Source organism: Carcharodon carcharias, chromosome 21, assembly GCF_017639515.1.
Source record: "Carcharodon carcharias isolate sCarCar2 chromosome 21, sCarCar2.pri, whole genome shotgun sequence".
NCBI lineage: Eukaryota > Metazoa > Chordata > Chondrichthyes > Lamniformes > Lamnidae > Carcharodon > Carcharodon carcharias.
The window spans coordinates 78,656,288-78,678,466 of NC_054487.1; the positions used below are offsets into that span (position 1 = coordinate 78,656,288).

Sequence of the window (22,179 nt, forward strand, 5' to 3'; positions counted from 1 at the left end):
TGATAAAGCCCTGGATCCTGTATGTTTTATTAACCGCTCTCTCAACCTGACCTGCCACCTTCAATGACTTATACACAAATGCACCCAGGTCCCTCTGCTCCTGCACTCTCTTTAGAATTGTATCCTTTATTTTATATTATATGATAAAATGGTTACAGCACAGAAGGAAGCCATTTAGCCTGTTGTGTTTGTGCTGACCCTCTGAAGGAGCAATTCACCCAGTGCCATTTCCCTGCCTTTTCCCTATAGCCCTGCAAATCTTTGCTTTTCTGATAAAGACCCAATTCCCTTTTGAAAGTCTCAATTGACCCTGCCTCCACCATACACTCAGTGCCACTCACTGCGTGAAAAGGCTTTTCCTCATGTCGACATTGCTTCTTTTGCTGATTTAGCTTAAAATCTAAGCCCTCAAGTTCTCGATCCTTCCACCAGTAGGAACAATTCCTTCCTATCTAACTCTGTCCAGCCCCCTCATGATTTTGAATATCTCTATCAAATCTCCTCTCAGCCTTCTCTTCTCCAGGGAGAACCAACTTCTCCAATCTTTCAACAGAACTGAAGTTTTCCATTCCTGGAACCGTTCTCGTGAATCGTTTTTGCACTCTCTCTAATGCCTTGACATCTTTCCAAAAGTGCGGTGCCAAGTATTGGACGCAATACTCCAGTTGAGGCCAAACTAATGTTTTATTCTAGTTTAACATAACCTCCTTGCTTTTGTACTCCATGCCCCTATTGATTAAGTCCAGGATCCTGTGTGCTTTATTGACCCCTCTCTCAATCTATCCCGCCACCTTCAATGATTTATACACATATACACCCAGGTCCCTCTGCTTCTACACCCCCTGTACAATTGTTTTATATTGTCTTTGTGTTCTTCCCACCAAAATTAATCACTTCACCACATTGAACTTCATTTGCCACTTGTCTGCCCATTGCACCATCTTATTTATGTCCTTTGGAAGCTCCACGCTGTCTTCCTCTTGCTTCACAATACGTCCACTTCACGCTGTCTTCCTCTTGCTTCACAATACGTCCACTTCACGTTACTTTCAAGTTTCATATCATCTGCAGATTTTGAAATTGTGCCCTGTATGCCAAGGTCTAGGTTAGGGGCCCTAACACTAATCCCTGGAGAACTCTATTATAAACCTTCCTCCAGGCTGAAAAATAACAGTTCACCACTACTCTCTGTTTCCTGTCACTCAGCCAATTTTGTATCTATGTCCTTTTATTCTGTGAGCTCTAACTTTGCTCACTAGGCTGTTGTGCAGCACTTTATTGGATGCCTTTTGCAAGTCCATCAACAGCATTATCCTCATCAACCCTCTGTTACCTCATCAAAAGACTCAAGCAAATTAGTTAAACAAATCCGCGCTGGTGTTCCTTAATTTTCACCATGGCCTCCACAGCATCTTCCTCGGAAAGACAGATGCAAAGTATTCATTCAATATCTAAGCCGTGTTCCCTGCCTCCATGCGTAATCCATTTTTTGGTCCCTAATTGACCCTGCTTTACCTTTTATCACCCTTTTACTATTTTTTCTCACCTCACGTTTGCTTCTTTTGCAAAACACTTTAAAACTGCCCTCTGGTTCTCGATCCATTCACGGTGGGAACAGTTTCTCCCTATCTACTCTGCCCGGGCCCCTCATTGTTTTGAAAACTTATATCAAGTCTCCTCTCAGCCTTCTCCTCTGCAAGGAAAATAGTGACCCTGACCTGCTTCGCACTCCTCCCGGTCTGCTTCGCACTCCTCCCGGTCTGCTTCGCACTCCTCCCGGTCTGCTTCGCACTCCTCCCGGTCTGCTTCGCACTCCTCCCGGTCTGCTTCGCACTCCTCCCGGTCTGCTTCGCACTCCTCCCGGTCTGCTTCGCACTCCTCCCGGTCTGCTTCGCACTCCTCCCGGTCTGCTTCGCACTCCTCCCGGTCTGCTTCGCACTCCTCCCGGTCTGCTTCGCACTCCTCCCGGTCTGCTTCGCACTCCTCCCGGTCTGCTTCGCACTCCTCCCGGTCTGCTTCGCACTCCTCCCGGTCTGCTTCGCACTCCTCCCGGTCTGCTTCGCACTCCTCCCGGTCTGCTTCGCACTCCTCCCGGTCTGCTTCGCACTCCTCCCGGTCTGCTTCGCACTCCTCCCGGTCTGCTTCGCACTCCTCCCGGTCTGCTTCGCACTCCTCCCGGTCTGCTTCGCACTCCTCCCGGTCTGCTTCGCACTCCTCCCGGTCTGCTTCGCACTCCTCCCGGTCTGCTTCGCACTCCTCCCGGTCTGCTTCGCACTCCTCCCGGTCTGCTTCGCACTCCTCCCGGTCTGCTTCGCACTCCTCCCGGTCTGCTTCGCACTCCTCCCGGTCTGCTTCGCACTCCTCCCGGTCTGCTTCGCACTCCTCCCGGTCTGCTTCGCACTCCTCCCGGTCTGCTTCGCACTCCTCCCGGTCTGCTTCGCACTCCTCCCGGTCTGCTTCGCACTCCTCCCGGTCTGCTTCGCACTCCTCCCGGTCTGCTTCGCACTCCTCCCGGTCTGCTTCGCACTCCTCCCGGTCTGCTTCGCACTCCTCCCGGTCTGCTTCGCACTCCTCCCGGTCTGCTTCGCACTCCTCCCGGTCTGCTTCGCACTCCTCCCGGTCTGCTTCGCACTCCTCCCGGTCTGCTTCGCACTCCTCCCGGTCTGCTTCGCACTCCTCCCGGTCTGCTTCGCACTCCTCCCGGTCTGCTTCGCACTCCTCCCGGTCTGCTTCGCACTCCTCCCGGTCTGCTTCGCACTCCTCCCGGTCTGCTTCGCACTCCTCCCGGTCTGCTTCGCACTCCTCCCGGTCTGCTTCGCACTCCTCCCGGTCTGCTTCGCACTCCTCCCGGTCTGCTTCGCACTCCTCCCGGTCTGCTTCGCACTCCTCCCGGTCTGCTTCGCACTCCTCCCGGTCTGCTTCGCACTCCTCCCGGTCTGCTTCGCAATGATCCTGGTCATAGTAACATAGCAACTTGGAGCAGGAGTAGGTCATTCAGCCCTTCGAACCTGCTCCACCATTCAATATGTTCATGGCTGATCTCAATGCCATATTCCTGCTTTCTCTCCATACCCCTTGATGCCCCTAATATCCAAAAAATTATCAATTTTTTTCTTGAATATATTCAGTGACCCGGCCTCCACAGCCTTCTGTGGTAGAGAATTCCACTGGTTAACCACCCTCTGAGTGAAGAAATTTTTCCCCTTCTCAGTCCCAAATGGCCTGCCCCATATCCTGAGACTGTGGCCCCTGGTTCTAGACTCCCCAACCAGGGGAAACATCCTCCCTGCATCCAGTCTGTGTAGCGCTGTTAGAATTTTATACGTTTCAATCAGATCCCCTGTCATTCTTCTAAACACTAGTGAATACAGGCCTAGTCGAACCAATCTCTCCTCATATGACAGCCCTGCCATCCCCGGTATAAGCCTAGTGAACCTTCGCTGCACTCCCTCTATGGCAAGTATATCCTTTCTTAGGCCAAAACTGTACTCAATACTCCAGGTGTGGTTTCACCAAAGTCTTGTATAACTGCAGTAAGACATCCTTACTTCTGTGCTCAAGCCCTCTTGCAATGGAGGCCAACATACCATTTGCCTTCCTAATTGCTTGCTGCACCTGCCTGTTTACTTTCATTAACTGGTGTACAAGGACACCCAGATCCCTTTGTACATCCACATTTCCCGATATATCACCATTTAAATAATACTCTGCCTTTCTGTTCTTCACACTGAAGCATTTAACTTCACACTTAGCCACATTACACTGCATCTGCCATGCGTTTGCCCACACACACAACTTGTCTAAATCACCCTGAAGCCTCCTCACAACTGTGTCATCAGCAAACTTGGAAATGTTGCATTTGGTTTCCTTATCCAAGTCATTTATATATATCGTGAATAGCTGGGTCCCAAGCACTGATCCCTGCAGTACCCCACCAGTCACCGTCAGCCACCTGGAGAAAGACCGATTTATTCCCACTCTCTGATTCCGGTCTGTCAACCAATTCTCAATCCATGCCAGTATATTACCCCCGATCCCATGTGCTTTAATTTTGTCCACTAGCCTCTTATGTGGGACCTTATCAAAAGCCTTCTTGAAATTCAACTATATCACATCCACTGGTTCTCTCTTGTCTATCCTACTAGTTACATCCTCAAAAAACTCCAGTAGCTTAGTTAAGCATGATTTCCCTTTCATAAACCCAAGCTGACTTTGCCTAATACCTTAAGGCTTTCCAAGTGTTCTGTTACCATGTCTTTTATAATAGACTCTAGCATTTTCCCCACTACTGATATTAGGCTAATTGGTCTGTAATTCTCTGTTTTTTCTCTCCCTCCTTTTTTAAATAGTGGGGTCACATTTGCCAGCCTCCAATCTGTAGGAACTGCTCCAGGGTCTATAGAATTTTGGAAGATGACTACCAATGCATCTAATATTTCCAGGGCCACTTCCTTTAGTACTCTGGGATGTAGATTATCAGGACTCGGAGATTTTTCAGCCTTTAACCCTGTTAATTTCTCTGGCATCATTTTTTTTACTAATACTGATTTTGATTTTCTTCAAGTGATCCCATCCTGCTTCACACTGCTTCTTGTCCGCTTCATAGTGACCCTGATCTGCTGCACTTCCCTCCCATAGACTTTTAAAAAAATTTTCACGTAGTGTTATCTTTTCATGGAATGTTTTTCTATTTCAGCTCAACTTTGTTCGATACTTCATTCCATATCTTATTCGTGATCACGAAAAGGTGATATACTTGGACGATGATGTTATTGTACAAGGTATTTTCTGGACTGACAAGATTTTCTGACCAGTTCTATTCTTATACCTCACAGGGCAGAATGAGTTCACACCAGAAGAACATTGTTCAGTGCCCTTGGTTATGCTAGCCTGGTTATGGCTGCACACACTGAGCACTTGAGCTTCCTTTGAACCCTGGAGCATCACTCTAGGATTACAGGAAGAGGAGTAAAGCCATTTGGGCCTGGCTCCACCATTCAATTAGATCATGGCTGATCTGTATCTTAAATCCATTTACTGGCCTTGGCTTCGTATCCCTGATACCCTTAATTAACAAAAATCGATCAATCTCAGTTTTTGACATTTTCAAATGATCCCCGGTCTCGAGGGCTTTTAGGGAGAGGGAGTTCCAGATTTCTACTACCCTTTTTTGTGAAGAAGTGCTTCCTGACTTCAGCCCTAGCTCTTAAGTTTTAGGCTCTGCCCCACCAGAGGAAATAGTTTCTCTCTATTCACCCTAACAAATCCTTTATGCATCTGAAACTGTTTAATTAGATCACCCTTTAATCTGATATTTTCAGTGCAATATAAGCTTATTCTATGTACCTGGTCCTCATATTTTTAACTCTTTTCGCCGCAGTAGCATTCTGGTGAATCTGCACTGCATCCACTCCAAAGCCAATAAATCCTTCCTGTGTTGTGGTGCCCAGCCAGCACCCACCTAGCAGCACATTGGTAAGTTGAGTTTGTGCCAGTAATTGAAAATGGCAGCACTGAAGCAGAACCTGACATGTATAAAGCATTGCGTTGACCCTCTCTGCTACATTGGACACAATTGCATAGATTTCAGTGCAAGTAATATTATTTACCGGGAGATGGTGGTGTATTGGTAATGTCACTGGGCTGGTAATCCAGAGGCCTAGGCTAATGCCTTGGGAATGTCCATTCAAACCCCACCATGGCAGCTGGTGGAATTTAACTTCAGTTAGTAACTCTGGAATATAAAGCTAGCCTCAGTAATGGTGACCATGAAACTATCCTCTATTGATGTAAAAACCCATCTGGTTCACTAATGTCCTTTAGGCAAGGAAATCTGCCGTTCTTACCAGATCTACAACAATGTGGTTGACTCTTAACTGCCCTCTGAAATGGCCTAAGAGGCCACTCGGTCCAAGGGCAATTAGGGATGGGCAACAAATGTTGGCCTTGCCAGTGACACCCACTTCCCATGACAGAATTAAAAAAAAAAAGCACTACTGGAGCAGTGCCACTGACAGGAGGGGAGGGGTTTGTGTAGGCTTGGGGGAATGCACAGGAGACCAGAGCTGAAGGAATTGAAGAGCGCAGACTGGGGCGTAGGGTGGAGGAGGTTGCAGAGTCAGTTGTAAGCTGGTTAATGATGGGATCTGTAAATAAGGATTTCTAATCCGTTGCTCTGGGGCGGTACAGAGAGCTGTTAGAGATCTGCAAGGACAAGTGTATTGGCCAATCCAGGATTTAACGCAGGAAAGGAATGTGGACAGTGGTTTTGCATGAGATGGTGTTGGTGTGGTGGTGCTCGAGAGAACAGCAACAAAGGTGTTGGAGAGATCAGAAAGAGCTGGAGTTGACATAAGTGTGGATAAATAGCAAAGCATATGGGATCTTGGACTTCATAAATAGAGGTATTCAATACAAAAGCAGGAAAGTTATGCTGAAACTTTATAAAGCTCTGGTTAGGCCACAACTATAGTTTTGTGTCCAGTTCTGGTCGCTACACTTTAGGAAAGATATGAGGGTCCGCGAAAGGGTGCAGAGGAGATTTACCAGAATGATCCCAGGGATCTGGGATTTTAGCTGGAGGGTTAGGTTGGAGAATCTGGGATTGTTCTCCTTGGACCAAAGGAAATTGAGGGGAGATCTGATAGATGCGTACAAGATAATGACAGCTTTAAGTAAGGTAGACAAAGAAACACTGTTCTCATTAGTTCATGGTACAAGCACTAAGGGAGACAGATTCAAGATTTTGAGCTAGAGATGCAGGAGGATGTGAGGAAGAGCTTTTTTTAGGGAATGAGTGGTAATGACTTGGAACTCGTTACCTACAAGGATGGTGGAAGCGGAGATGATCAATGATTTCAAAAGGAAATTGGATGGGCACTTGAAAATAAACTTGCAGGGCTACAGGGAGAGAGTGGGGGAATGGGACTGACTGGATTGCTCTACAGAGAGCCACGTGGATTGGATGGGCCAAATGGCCTCCTTCTGTGCCATAATGTCACCATGACTCATCAGCAGTTGGGGTGGGGTAAGGCAGAGGTGGGTGATGTTGCAGAGGTGGGAGTTGAGGACAGTTTGAATTTCATGGATTTATGCAGGGATAATTTCCATTAGGATTTCACATTTCCATATGTAGTAGCAGAAATCCCAGTATAAGTAGTGTACAAATGTCAAGGTGACATACCCATGTATTAAACTTCTAATATAGTTATTTACAGTTAGAGGCTGAGCTCAAGCATTGAGTTAACAATGCTGCTAAGTTGGTTCCCAGAACAGTCCAACACAATTTAATTATAGTGTTGCTCAGATTTTGTCAGCGTCATGTTCTTGATTAAAGTATCTGAGCTTACAAGAAATACCTTATTTGAATGAGTTACAATCAACAAGCCAATGACATTGAACACTTAACTCAGTACTAAGAACTTGCTAGAAGCACTGTACCTCTCCAACTTCTTCAAAACCATTCTCAATACAGTGACCAGAACGGCATATAGGGGTGGTTTGTACCCAGTTCAGCTCACTGTATTCACTGGATTCTAAGCCTCAGAATGAATTTGTAGGGTTTAGCCCCCAATTCTGATCTGTGTGTGTGTGTGTGGACATGTAGAGCTAAAAACAGTCCTGTTCTGTTTTGGAAACATCACAATATCCCTTTAATACAATGCTCTTAGATATTCCATTGTGACAACCATCAGCACAGTATTTGTGCAGGCACTGAGTAATTCCCACTGTCACAATGGGATAAGTAATTCTTTATCAGTGCCAATAGATATAAAGTAAGTATGAAATCAGAATACATACAGTACTGAGAGGTGATTTAATTAGCTTGCTAACCTTTTGAATAAAAGCAAAATACTGTTGAAACTGGAGATCTGCAATAAAAACAGAAAGCGCTGGAATAAACTCAGCAGTGCTGACATCATCTGTGGAGAGAGAAACAGAGTTAATATTTCGAGTCCAGTATGCTTCTTCTTCAGTACCAAAAGTTGGTTCCGTTGCTGATACTGTCAGACCTGCTGAGTTTTTCCAGCACGTTTCAGTTTTTATTCTGCGTTTGAAGTTTTTTTTTAAATGGCCAGCATTTGTTGTCCATCCCGTATTGCCCTTGAACTGAGTGGCTTGTTAGGCCATTTCAGAGGGCAGTTACGAGTCAACCACATTGCCGTGGGCCTGGAGTCACATGTAGGCCAGACTGGCTAAGGACGGCAGGTTTCCTTCCCTAAGTTAGTGAACCAGATGGGTTTTTACAAACTCGATGATAGTTGTCACCATTATGGGGTGACTAACTTTTTTAATTCCAGATTTATTCATTGAATTAAAATTCTATCAGAGTGCCAGGGATTTGAATCTCACTTCCACAGAGCATTAGCCTAGGCCTTTGGATTACTAATCTGGTGACATTACCACTACACCACACCCCCTAGTTCAAGTTGAAGTATTCCACATTTGAAACTGAAGGCCTTCCTTTGAGTTTGTCGTCTTCTTAGGCAGCCCCTCGGGATCAACAATGGCTTGCTTCCACTCTGGTTCCATGGATTTTGAGATGGCTGATGATGTTTACACATTTCAGCACACCAGAGTTTCTATATATTTTTTCAATCAAAGTGCTGCGGAGATTGTGGGAAATTTTTGCCCACGCCATTTTTTAAATTTTAGTCCCCCTAATTATTCTGCTTCCTGTTTGCCCTACTCCCATCTTACAGTGGTTACCGAATTTATTTATTTTTTTTTGTTCAACAGCTGACTTGCTTGTTGTAACCACACCTAGTTATCTGAATTTGGACTGGTTTTAACCACAGGTGATATCCAGGACTTGTACGACTCTGAATTGAACTCTGGCCACGCTGCTGCCTTCTCAACAGATTGTGATCTGACCTCAACTCATGAGATGGTTAGGAGCATGGGAATGCAGGTGACTTCTGTAATTTGGTATGAATGGGCATCGGAAACAAAGCATGCGCCTATGGTGAAAGTGTACCTTTATTTAAAAAAAAACTGCTTCCTTTAGTTTGCACTTATCATTGAAAGATTCAGACCCACCCATCCCCCCCCCTCCCCCCCACCCCCATCAAATGTACTCTGTAAAGAAATGCAGCTAAAAATCATCTGATACATTTTCTTTCCAGACCACATACATGGGACATTTGGACTACCGGAAGGCAACAGTCAGAGGTCTGGGGATAAATCCCATGACGTGTTCCTTTAACGTTGGTGTGTTTGTTGCGAATGTTACAGAATGGAAACGACAGCGGATTACCAAGCAATTGGAAAAATGGCTGGTGTCCAACGTAGAGTAAGTCATGTGCTTTTCTCATATATTTATACTGTCATAGCAAACAACGCCTTGATATTTTTATTTGAAAGGGCTGGTGGGGGGAATGGAGTGGGGTGAGGCGGCATCAGTGTCAGCAGGTTCACAGCCATGTTTACTGAGACAAGTAAATTCAAGGCTAGGTTGGAGGGTGGAGTTAATTGGATCAAGGTTTTTTTTTTGAAAAATATACTTTATTCATAAAACATCTGGAAGAACATTACCAAACATTTATAAGTCGCCATCACAAAAAGTACAATCAGATTCAACTTTTGCACATGGGATCATGAGGTGCTTCAATACAATCATTGAATCAGGGAAAGGGTAGGCTCACTCAGGGACAGAGGTGGGAATCTGTGTGTGGAGCCAGACTTGGGCAGAGAAATGGCAGATGGAGTTTAATCCGGACAAATGCGAGGTAATGCATTTTGGAAGGTCTAATACAGGCAGGTATTATACAGTAAATGGCAGAACCCTCAAGTGCATTGATGGGCAGAGGAATCTGGATGTACAGGTCCACAGGTCACTGAAAGTGGCAACGTAGGTGGATTAAGTAGTCAGGAAGCATATGGCATGCTTGCCTTCATTGACAGGGGTATTGAGTATAAAAGCTGGGAAGTCATGCTGCAGCTGTATAAAACCTTGGTTAGGCCACAGTTGGAATATTGCATGCAATTCTGGCTGCCACATTACCAGAAGGATATGGAGGCATGGGAGAAAGTGCAGAGGAGGTTTACCAGGATGCTGCCTGGTCTGGAGGTTATTAGCTATGAGGAGAGGTTGGAGAAACTCGGATTGTTCTCACTAGAACAACGGAGATTGAGGGGCAACTTGATAGAAGTTTACAAAATTATGAGTGGCATGGACAGAGTAGATAGTCAGAAGCTTTTTCCCAGGGTGGAAGAGTCAATTACTAGGGGACATAGATTTAAGGTGAGAGGAGAAAACTTTAGAGGAGATGTGCAGGGCAAGTTTTTTATGCAGAGGGTAGTGAGTGTCTGGAATTCGCTGCCAGAGGAGGTGGTGGAATCAGGTATGATAGTGGTGTTTAAGAGGTAGCTTGACAATACATGAATAGGATGGGAATAGAGGGAAATGGACCCCGAATTGCAAAATGTTTTAGTTTAACAGGCAATATGATCGGCGCAGGCTTGGAGGGCCGAAGGGCCTGTTCCTGTGCTGTACTTTTCTTTGTTCTTTGTTCTCTGAATATTGCAATCATTTCAATGTGGTCATTACAGACAGTCAGACAGTGCAATGGTATTGGAATTATGCAACACACATCATGTTGCACTCTGAGGTGCTTCAATACAATTATAATGCCGTTAGTATTCATGCATACATTTATTGTGAGGCCTACAGCCCAAGGGGTCTATACAATTCCCAGCCGCTTGGTGCATTATGGCATAAAAATCTTAGACAATGTGAGGTAATGCATTTTGGAAAGTCTAATACAGGTAGGAATTATACAGTAAATGGCAAAACCCTTAAGTGCATTGAGGGGCAGAGGGATCTGGGTGTACAGCTCCACAGGTCACTGAAAGTGGCAACGCAGGTGGATAAGATAGTCAGGAAGGCATATGGCAGCTTGCCTTCATTGGCAGGAGTATTGAGTATAAAAGCTGGGAAGTCATGCTGCAGCTGTATAGAACTTTGGTTAGGCCACAGTTGGAATATTGCGTGCAATTCTGGTTGCCACATTACCAGAAGGATATGGAGGTGTTGGAGAGGGTGCAGAGGAGGTTTACCAGGATGCCTGGTCTGGAGGTTATTAGCTATGAGGAGAGGTTGGAGAAACTCGGATTGTCCTCACTAGAACAACGGAGATTGAGGGGCAACTTGATAGAAGTTTACAAAATTATGAGTGGCATGGACAGAGTAGATAGTCAGAAGGTTTTTCCCAGTGTGGAAGAGTCAATTACTAGGGGACATAGATTTAAGGTGAAAGGAGAAAACTTTAGAGGAGATGTGCGGGGCAAGTTTTTTTTACACAGAGGGTAGTGAGTGTCTGGAATTCGCTGCCAGAGTGGTGGAAGCAGGTACAATAATGCTGTTTAAGAGGCAGCTTGACAAATACATGAATAGGATGGGAATAGAGGGATATGGACCCTGGAAGTGCAAAATGTTTTAGTTGACTGGCAATATGATTGGCGCAGGCTTGGAGGGCCGAAGGGCCTGTTCCTGTGCTGTACTTTTCTTTGAACTTTGTATCCTTTGTAAACATTTCAAAAAGGCTGTCACAAAAACTGCAAAAATATTCAACTTTTCCACATAGATCATGTTGCACCCTGAGGTGCTTCAGTACAATGGGACTATGATCAAAATCTCAGCAAAAGAGCTTGGCTCAAAGCTGGGATCTCTTTCAGGCTCCCATGTTGCAGCAATGCTCCCTTGTTATAAGCTAGTCTTTTAGCTGTAGGCAATTCATTTTCTTAGCGTTTTCTTTCTACAGCTCAAACACAGACATGCAGGGAGATGTTGCACTTCTTTAAAAAAAAAGCCCAGTTGAAACTTTGTGGCATGGTTGCTGAATGTTTCTCATAAGCCTATTTCTGGCAATTTATCAAGTTTCCTTTAGTGCATTTTTCAAGTTGCTGCATATTCAAAACTTGTTTTGTCTTTTAGGCAAGCATTCGGCTTTTCAGGTAACATTTGAGTTTTTTTCTAGTTTAGATTTGTTTGCTTACAACAATCTAATCTGAGCCATCCAGAAAGGAATTAGCCATTATTTGCTAAGAACTGAAATTTTACATATGATCATACAAATTAGGAGCAGGAGTTGGCCACTTGGCCCCTCGAGCCTGCTCCACCATTCAATAAGATCATGGCTGATCTGAGTGTAACTTCAACCCCACATTCCTAACCTTAACTCCACGTTCCCACCTACCCCCGATAACCTTTCACCCCCTTGCTTAACGAAAACCTATCCACGTCCATCTTAAAAATATTCAAAGACTCGGCTTCCATCGCCTTTTGAGGAAGAGAGTTCCAAAGACTCACCACCCTCTGAGAGAGAAAAATTCTCATTTCTGTCTTAAATGGGTGACCCCTTATTTTTAAACAGTGACTCCTAGTTCTAGATTCTCCCACAGGAGGAAACATCCTTTCCATATCTACCCTGTTAAGACCCCTCAGGAGCTTATGTTTCAATGTAGTTTACTCTTTTAAACCCCAGCGGATACAAGCCTAGCCTCTCCAACTTTTCCTCATAAGACAACCATTCCAGGTAATAGTCTAGTAAACCTTCTTTGAACTGCTTCCAACGCACTTAAATTCTTCCTTAAATAAGGAGACCAATAATGTACACAGTACTCCAGATGTGGTCTCACCAATACCTGGAAAAACTCAGCAGGTCTGGCAGCATCGGCGGAGAAGAACAAAGTTGACGTTTCAAGTCCTCATGACCCTTCAACAGAATTAAGTAGAAATAGGAAAGGGGTGAAATATAAGCTGGTGAGCAAAAAACCAGCTTATATTTCACCCCTTTCCTATTTCTACTTAATTCTGTTGAAGGATCATGAGGACTTGAAACGTCAACTTTGTTCTTCTCCACCGATGCTGCCAGAACTGCTGAGTTTTTCCAGGTAATTCTGTTTTTGTTTTGGATTTCCAGCACCTGCAGTTTTTTGTTTTTATCTCTATGGTTTCACCAATGCCCTGTATAACTGAAGTGTAATCTCTCTACTTTTTTATTCAATTCACCTCGCAATAAACAATAACATTCTATTAGCTTTCCCAATTACTTGATGTACATGCATACTAACCCTTTTGCGATTCATGCATGAGGACACCCAGATCCCTCTGCACCTCAGAGCTCTGCAATCTCTCACCATTTAGATAATATGCTTCATTTTTATTCTTCCCACAGCAGATGGTGAAATTTGAATTCAATAAAAATCTGGAATTAAAAGTCTGATGATGACCAAGAAACCATCTGCCAATTGTTGTAAAAAACCCATCTGGTTCACTAAGCCCTTTAGGGAAGGAAATCTGCTATCCTTACCTGGTCTGGCCTACATGTGGCCTACTCTCAGCAATGTGGTTGTCTCCTAAATGCCCTCTGAACAAGGGCAATTAGGTCTAGCCAGCAACGCCCTGATCCCATGAACAAATAAAGAACCTAATCTAAACCTATCTATATGCCAGTGTAGCCTCCTTATGTCTTCTTCACAATTTACTTTCCTATCTATCTTTATATCAACAACAAATTTAGCAACCTTTGGTCCCCTCATCAAGTCATTTATATAAATTGTAAAAATTCGAGGCCCCAGCACTGATCCCTGTGCTACACCACTTGTTACATCTTGCCAACCAGAACATGACCCATTTATGCCTACTCTCTATTTCCTGTTAGCTAGCTTACTGTGTGCCATTTCTTAACTCCTTGTTAGTAACTCTTAGTTTTGCTTTAAGCCACTGTTTGTTGGATGATAGCGGTTGTCAATCAGTTAACCACAGCTCCTTATTTTAATAGCATTGTGATGCTTTAATCCAATGGTGGTAAGGCCAACATTTGTTGCCTATTCCTAATTGCCCTTGAACTCAGTGGTTTGTTAGGCCATTCCAGAGGGCAGTTAAGAGTCAACCACATTGCTGTAGGTCTGGAATCACAAGTAGGTCAGACCAAGTAAGGAAGGATTTCCTTCTCTAAGGGACATTAGTGAACCATTTGGGTTTTCCCAACAATCGATGACATTTGTCATGGTCACCATATTTAAGACTAACTTTATGTCCCAGATTTATTAATTGAATTTAAATTTCACCAACTGTTGTAGTGGGATTTGAACACATGTCCCCAGAGCATTAGCCCGATTACTAAAGCAGTGACAATACCACTATGTCCCATAAAATGGTGTCAGCTCAGTAGTAAATAAGAAACCTGAAAGGCTGGATTGCATGCTTTCTGCTTCGATCTATATAGCACAGAAGGCCATTTGGCCCATTATGCCCATGCTGGAATATTGTTGCTAATGGAATGACTGAGCAATGCCATTAAGAATGATGGGTCCAGCTATGCAGCCCACAGTAATTGTCCCCTTCAGCTCCCATTCCCAATATCTGAAAATTCTGAACCCTGCAAGTATTTTAAATTGAATTGGTCAACAGTATTTTTAAAGACACATTATTTAAACTATTAGGCAGGATGTATCCTGTCTATTTATCTTCTTTATATCTGTTGTATATTTTCTATTTCGTTAACGATGTTTACAATACTTCATTTAACAATTTGTCTTTTAACAGAGTATAACATCTCAATACACTTCAGAGGGGTTTTACCAGACAAAATTTGACTTTGAGACACATATGGAGATATTAAGACAAGGAAAGAGCTATTTAGGTTTTAAGGAGGAGGTGGAAACAGAGAGGTTTAAGGGGGAAATTCTATAGCTTAAGGCCTAAAGGAACTGAAGGTATGGGCACCTATAGTAGCGCAAAGGAAAATCGGGATGCGCAAGATGCCAGAATTGGAGGTTTCTTCCTTTCTTTTATGAGACATGAGCGTCGCTGGCTGGGCCAGCATTTATTGCCCATTTCTAATTGCCCTTGAGAAGGTGGTGGTGGGCCGCCTTCTTGAACCGCTGTAGTCTTTGTGGTGAAATTACACCCGCAGTGCTGTAAAGAAGGGAGTTCCAGGATTTTGACCCAGCGACAGTGAATGAATGGCGATATAGTTCCAAGCCAGGATGATTTGGGGCTCAGAGGGGAACTTGCAGGTGGTGATGTTCCCAAACATTTGCCGCCCTTGTCCTTCTTGGTTGTTGAGGAGGTTACAGTGATAGGGACGGATGTGGTGAACCATAGAATGCGTATTTTATTATTTAATACGATTTTGCAAACAAGGTTTGGAATTCTTCATGCTGTATTCTTTAACTATTGTTATTAGAAGTAGCTTTCTTATCTCTTACCAGTATATGAGTGTTGTCTGTATGGTATTCTCGCTCACTTATCTGGGTTTCTTTTCTTTTACAGGGAGAACCTGTACAGCAGTGCACTTGCTGAAGGAGTAGTGACCCCTCCTATGTTAATTGTATTTCACGAAAAGCACTCTTTATTGAACCCTTTATGGCATATTCGGCACCTTGGTAAGAGTCAGTCCTTGCTCTGGCCAGCTTTTTTTAAAGATATGAATGGAGATGAAAGGGACATTTTGCTGAGCAGTCAAGTTAATTTTTATCACTGGACGTGACTTGAAAAGCATAACTATTTAACTCAAATTGGGATAGATTAAAATACTCTTGTAAGCTCTTGCAGTTGTTTTAAGATGATGAGGTTGAGATTGTCTTCAGTCTGGTGGAGTGGATTGTCCACCCCTTACCTAACCTGTCTGGGTTTTATTCTGGTCTAATCAATTGAGTATAAATTGGATGGGTTCTCCAAAAGGATAATCTGTTCTGCCAGATTACTGACCAAACAGTGAAGACAAAAATGAACCCCAATATGCCTCTGTTTAACTGTTCTATTCATGGAATAGATTTCTCACTCCAACTCACCCTTTCTAATCAAAACAAGCAATGGACAACTGCTAATAAGTTATCTGGTAGTTTTGCACAATATGGCAGATTGAATACAAATTACATGCATGGGAGACAGCCAAGAACATACGATAATTTTAAGTTGGGATCAGAATTCTCCCACAGCTTTCAAAACACACAGCTTTCTTGTGCTCGCCAAACATTCTCCAAAGGTTTTCAGTACAATAACACTCGAGGCACTTATAAAGAAACTTTCATTTACATAGCAACTTCATGTCCTCTGGGCATCCCAAGAGCACTTCAGAGCTAATGAATGAACTCGAAGTAGAGTGACCATTATTTTGCAGACAAAAGCAGCAGCTGATTTCCAGAGCCAAGGTCCTACAAACAGCAAATGAATAAACAATCAGCTAATTCATTTTGATTGAATGCTGGCCAGGGCTACTGCATGCTTTTTGTTCAGAGATACCATGGTATATTTTCACTCCACTGAAACAGGCAGACAATTGATTCAACATCTCATTTGAAAAGCAGCACAACATTCCCCTTATCAAATGACGGAGTAGGCTCGATGGGCCAAATGGCCTACTCCTGATCCTTGATCGTATGTTCAGTGCTGCAATGAGTCAGCCTCAGCTATCTGACGTCCAGGAGGGAGGCTTGAGTTCGTAATCTTCTAACTCAGGCAAGAGTGCTAAAAATATTTGAAATGGTCTGCTGGATTAACACGTGGAAAAGCATAAATTGTTAAAAAGCAATCAAGGGAAGCATGTTTAATTGACAAGATATTTTTAATAAAAAGTCATTACCAACATGGTCGAAAGGAGAATACAGTTTATATTCTATATTGGATTTTCAGAAAGCTTTTGATAAGATTGCACATTGGCAATTAATGACTAGAGACATGGAGCAGGAGGCAAAATATAATTCTAGCTAAAAAACAGGGAACTGTGCAAAGCATTATAAATGGGTTAAAAGCAAAATAAACCTGGAATAAAACCAGAAAATGCTGCAAAAACTTAGGTCTGACAGCATCTGTGGAGAGAGAAACAGAGTTAATGTTTTGAGCCTGTATGAGCCTTTTTCAGAGCTAAATATAAATGGGTTGTTGTTGGGACTGATGCTATTTTAATCTATCTATCTTTGTATAATAAAAATGAGGTCAGTATACACAGATATTCCACTTTTTAAAAATTGTTTTGCATTCTACCAAAGTTCGATCCTTCTGAGTTCTTAGCCCGAAATTAAAAAGGGTGTTCCTTTACCCAGCAAATAGGAATTAACTACCGGGTGTACTTACTTACAGTACAAAACTTAACAATATGGTGAAAAATTATTCAAAGCCTGAGAAACACTCTCTAAAGATATGTGCAGCAAGAAAGCTGCACAATTACTATGAATTTATCAGCAAAGTCTTAGTAGAATTAAAATCTTGACAAACATATACCTGTAGGTCAGAACCTCAAGAATATAGAGACTAAGATCCAGCTTGATAGTAAAAACCAGGTGCTGTATGTGGACTGAAGGAAAAAATGTACTTAAGTGCTAGGAAGTAGAGCCCTGATGAGTGCTCTGTGTAGTAAATATAAGACATCTTGTCTTTCCCACCTTTTAAGTTTATAGCCACGGAATTGCTCGAGAATGTAATTTCTGTATTTTTCAATTGTGTATCTGTAGGCTGGAGTCCTGACGCCAGATATTCTGAACACTTCCTTTCTGAAGCTAAATTACTACATTGGAATGGAAGGTTTAAACCCTGGGATTATCCCACTGCACATGTGGAACTTTGGGAAAGATGGTATCTTCCTGATCCAACAGGACGGTTTAGATTGGTGCGACCCAACAATTAAGAGCTTTATCATGTACAGAATGTTCATTTCTTTGTCCAATTAAGTGTGCTTATAGGCATGCTGCAGTTTAAGTAATCCACTCTCCATACTTTTGTTTCTGTGAATTAAAAGACAGCAGAACTTACTGCTATGGAATTGAGATTTAGCTGACTAAGAAGATAATTAAATATTATTCAGTGAAAATATTTCTACATCAAAGTAAAATGTAGTCCTGCACAATAACATTCACTACTTTCAGCAGCGGGAGTTTTTGTTATATTGTGGTATAATACAAACCAATTTGCTAAATATTTTTCTACCTACTTAATCTTTTTGAATGACTGCAAAGAAGTCTTCATAATTGCTTTTCTGTGCTTGAGAGGTAATGTTATAAAGCAATATACTCTACAAATGTGAAAATTATTAAATCAGTTCTAAACAATTCTTGCCTAACTTTCAATAACACTTTTATAATTTAAAAATGTAACATTCTGGATGTATACCATCCTAAAGAAGGAGAACAACCTTAAATTTAGAGTTGGGGCCTTCAGGGATGATGTCAGGAAGCATTTCCAGCAAAGAATGACTAAAAAGATAATAAAAAGGCAGAAAGCAGAGTATGCGAGAAAGCTAACAAGTAATGTGAAAAGATAGTAAAAGTTTCTACAAGTATTTGAATGGGAAAAGAGTAACTAAAATTAGTGTTGGTCCTCTAGACAGAGTATGGGGAATTGATAATGGAAAACAAAAAAATGGCAGAGATATTGAACAGGTATTTTGTGTCTGTCTTCATGGTAGGGGACTTGGAAAACTTCCCAAAGATTCTTGAAAATCAAGAGGTGATAGGGAGAGATGAACTTAATACAGTCACCATCACCAGGGAAAGGGTACTAGGAAAACTATTAGGCCTAAAGGCTGACAAATCCCCAGGACTGGAGGTCCTGCATCCTAGGATCTTAAAAGAAGTGGTGGCACAGAGATGCATTCTTAAGATTGTGGAAAAGTTTCAGCAGATTGGAAAATGGCTATGTAGCACCTTTATTCAAAAAAGGATGGAGGCAGAACACCGGAAACTATAGGCTAATGAGCCTAACATATGTCATAGGGAAAGTGCTAGAATCCATTATTAAGGAGGTTATAGCAGGATACTTGGATAATCACAATTTGATCAGGCAAAACCAACATGGCTTTGTGAAAAGGAAATTGTGTTTAACTAATCTGGTAGAGTTTTTTGGGCAAAGTAACATTCAAGGTGAATAAAGGGGAGCGGTAAAAGTGGTGTGCTTGGATTTCCAAAAGTCATTTGATAAGGTACCACATCTAGGGTTACCACACAAGAGCACATGGTGTAGGGGGCAATGTATTAGCATGGATAAAGAATTGGTTGGCTAACAGGAAGCAGAGAGTAGGGATAAATGGGTCTTTTTTGGATTGGCAAGCTGTAACTAGTGGAGTGTCACAGAGATCAGTACTGGGTCCTCAACTACTTACCATCAATATTATTGACTTGGATGAAGAGACCAAATGTATGGTAACTAAATTTGCTGATAACACCAGGACAGATAGGAAAGTAAATTCACAGAATCACAGGAGGCCATTCAGCCCATCATGTCTACACCAGCTCTCCAAATGGGCACTATGACCTAGTGCCATTGCCTTGCCTTTTACCCCATACCCTTGCACATTGTTTCTATTCAAATAATCATCTAATGCCCTGTTGAATGCCTCGATTGAACAAGGGCAGTTCCTTTCACCTCACTGAGTTCAGCTTTTTTGTCGATGTTTGAACTAAGGCTGTAATAAGGTCAGGATCTGAGTGGCCCTGGTGGAACCCAAACTGAGCGTCAGTGAGCAGGTTAATCCTAAGCAAATGCCACTTTATCGCACTGGTGATGACCCCTTCCATCACTTGTTCTATCATGTTGTGTTCAGAAACATTTGTGAAGTAACTTTTGAGTGTAAAATAAACTATAACAACTATTTAATTCGATCTTTATGACTCTGGTCTGTTTCACCCCTCTTATTCCTTTCCAGGTCTTTGTGAAGAGGATGGCTCCATCTTTACCCCATCAGCGCTGACAAAATCTGGGTTCCCTCCCTTCAGGCCAGGGCTGCCTTCAGGAACTCCCCAACCGTTCCCCTCCTCTACCGCGTTTCTTTTTCACTGAAGCTTTCTCCAGCTTAGTGCTCAACTCCTTCCCCCTAGACAGGTTAAGTGAGTGGGCAAAACTTTGGCAGATAAGAGTATAACATGGGTAAATGTGAACTTGTGCACTTTGGCAGGAAGAATAGAACAATATTCTTTTTAAATGGAAAAAGACAGCAGAACTCTGTGGTACAGAGAAATCTAGGTGTCCTGGTACATGAATCACAAAGTTAGTATGCAGGTACAAGTGATTAGGAAGGCAAATAGAATGTTGGCATTTATTGCGAGGGGAAGGAATATAAAAGTAGGAAAGCTTATTACAGCTATACAGGGCCTTGGTGAGACCACATGTACAGTTTTGGTCTCATTTTAAAAAAAATGATAATTGCTTTAGAAGTTCAGAGAAGTTTCACTCAACTCATTCTAGGATGAAGGAGTTGTCTCACGAAGTAGGGTTGAACAGGTTGGGTCTATACCCATTGGAGTTTAGAAGAATGAGAGGTGATCTTATTGAAACATGAGATCCTGAGGCGACTTGATAGGACGGCTACCCGGAGAATGTTTCCTCTTGTCCCCTAGTTTCAATCTCCCCAACATGGTTTAAAAATAAGAGGTCCCCCTTTTAAGACAAAGATGAGGAGAATTTTTTTTTTTCTAGTCGTCAGTGTGTGACATTCCCTTCCTCAGAAAGTAGTGGAAGCTGGGTGTTTGAATTTATTCAGGGCAAAGTTAGACAGATTTTTTGCTAGGCAGGGGGGTCAAAGGTTATGGGAGGGGTGAGCAAACCCTCCAGGAAAGCGGAGCTAAGACCACAAGCAGATCAGCCATGATTTTATTAAATGGTGGAGCAGGTTCAAAGGGCCAAAATGCCTACTCCTGACCCTATGCATTTCTTCATTTAAAGAGTAATGGAAATTTGGAATACTCTTCCCAAGAGGCTGGGGATCAATTGAAAATTTCAAAACTAAGGATTGATAGATTTTTTTTAGTTATTAAAGGGAGTTGAGACACAGATCAGTCGTGATGTAACTGAATGGCAGAACAGACTTGGAAGGCTCACTGGTGGCCTCCTGTTTCTGAGTGTGGCGGTGCAGCAGTTATGGCACTGGACTAGTGAAGTGGAGGTTGAGAGTTTAGATCACTATAGCAAATTGTCAAATGGAATTCAAAAAATATAATTTGTGGGCTATTCCTGCTTTTGTCATTGAAAGGCATTTTGTTAACAAATGCCTTTCAAGTAAGGGAATCTGCCACCTAGTCTACCTTATGTAGGATTCCCAATTCAGTACAATGTGGTCGACTCTTACTACCTTAAAATGTCTTCGCAGAGTTCAGGAAAAGTAGCAATGGGTAATACATGCAGCCTTACTCACGATGCCCATATATTGAGAACAAGTTTTTAAAAAATCTATAGCTTAAGGTTAAGATGAATCTTCCATCCCAAACAAGTGGAAGATCTTGTTTTGAAAAGTGCAACTGCGAAAATAGCAGCTTTTCTCCCTCAATGACAGTTCCTAAAAAGCAGGATGAGCCTACTCTGATAGCTGCAGCATAAATAAGCTAGATATTAAACCCAACTGCAATCTGACATAAAAATGGATACTCAAATGGCTTCAGAGCTGTTGAAACAGATATATGGAAAACTGAACAAAATACTTTTTATTCTTTCATGGGACATGGGCACAGCTGGCTGGGCCAGTATTTTTATAGCCCATCCTTACTGGCCCTTGAGGTGGTGGTGGTGAGCCACCTTCTTATATTGTTGCAGTCCATGTGGTGTAGGTACACTCACAGTACTGTTAGAGAGAGGGTTCCAGGATTTTGACCCAGCAACAGTGAAGGAACAGCGGTATAGTTCCAAATCAGGATGGTATGTGGCTTGGAGGAGAACTTGCAGGTGGTGGTGCACCCATGCATCTATTGCCCTTGTCCTTCCAGGTGATAGGGGTCGCATGTTTGGAAGGTGAAAATATTAAACAGAACAAAAAATGAAGGACAACCAAACAATGCAAGAAAAATATGGCATCCTTCTAATTCCATTGCAACCCATTTTTCACTTTTTACTATTAAGCTTGGTATTCCCCAGCACTAATAAAAACTCCAAAGAAACCATATAGGTGTTATGTGAAAAGTTAGAATTGTTATCCATTGCCATTTACTTTCTGCCCTCGATGTATGAAATCTAAACAAACAATTTACAAAATGATCTCATTTGTGTGGCAAAATTAAGTTCCTTTATTCAGCTAGGTTTTCTCGCAACTTTAGTGTGAAAAACCAGCAGATAAAATCAATCCCTGCACAGGAAGTTTGAACTGTCCTACTTAGCTTGAAGTTGTGCAGAAACACTAGTATCACCGCTGCAAGATCTAACTTAGCCAAAATGTATTCAAAGATTTACACAGGTGAATTAGTGTATAACAT

General features: G+C 42.6%; 1 protein-coding gene across 6 annotated transcripts in view; it reads left to right on the forward strand.

Moving 5' to 3' along the window:
• The window catches only part of glt8d2 (glycosyltransferase 8 domain containing 2), a 51,956-nt gene extending 32,354 nt beyond the window's left edge, over positions 1-19,602 (forward strand). For all 6 annotated transcript variants that reach the window (XM_041216505.1, XM_041216504.1, XM_041216508.1 and 3 more), the window contains 5 exons: positions 4,697-4,781; positions 8,799-8,911; positions 9,126-9,292; positions 15,281-15,393; positions 17,461-19,602. In XM_041216505.1, the coding sequence (XP_041072439.1) occupies positions 4,697-4,781; positions 8,799-8,911; positions 9,126-9,292; positions 15,281-15,393; positions 17,461-17,633 (651 nt within the window). In that variant the 3' untranslated portion in view covers positions 17,634-19,602. The remainder of the gene's footprint in view (positions 1-4,696; positions 4,782-8,798; positions 8,912-9,125; positions 9,293-15,280; positions 15,394-17,460) is intronic.
• The last annotated feature ends 2,577 nt before the right edge of the window (positions 19,603-22,179 follow it).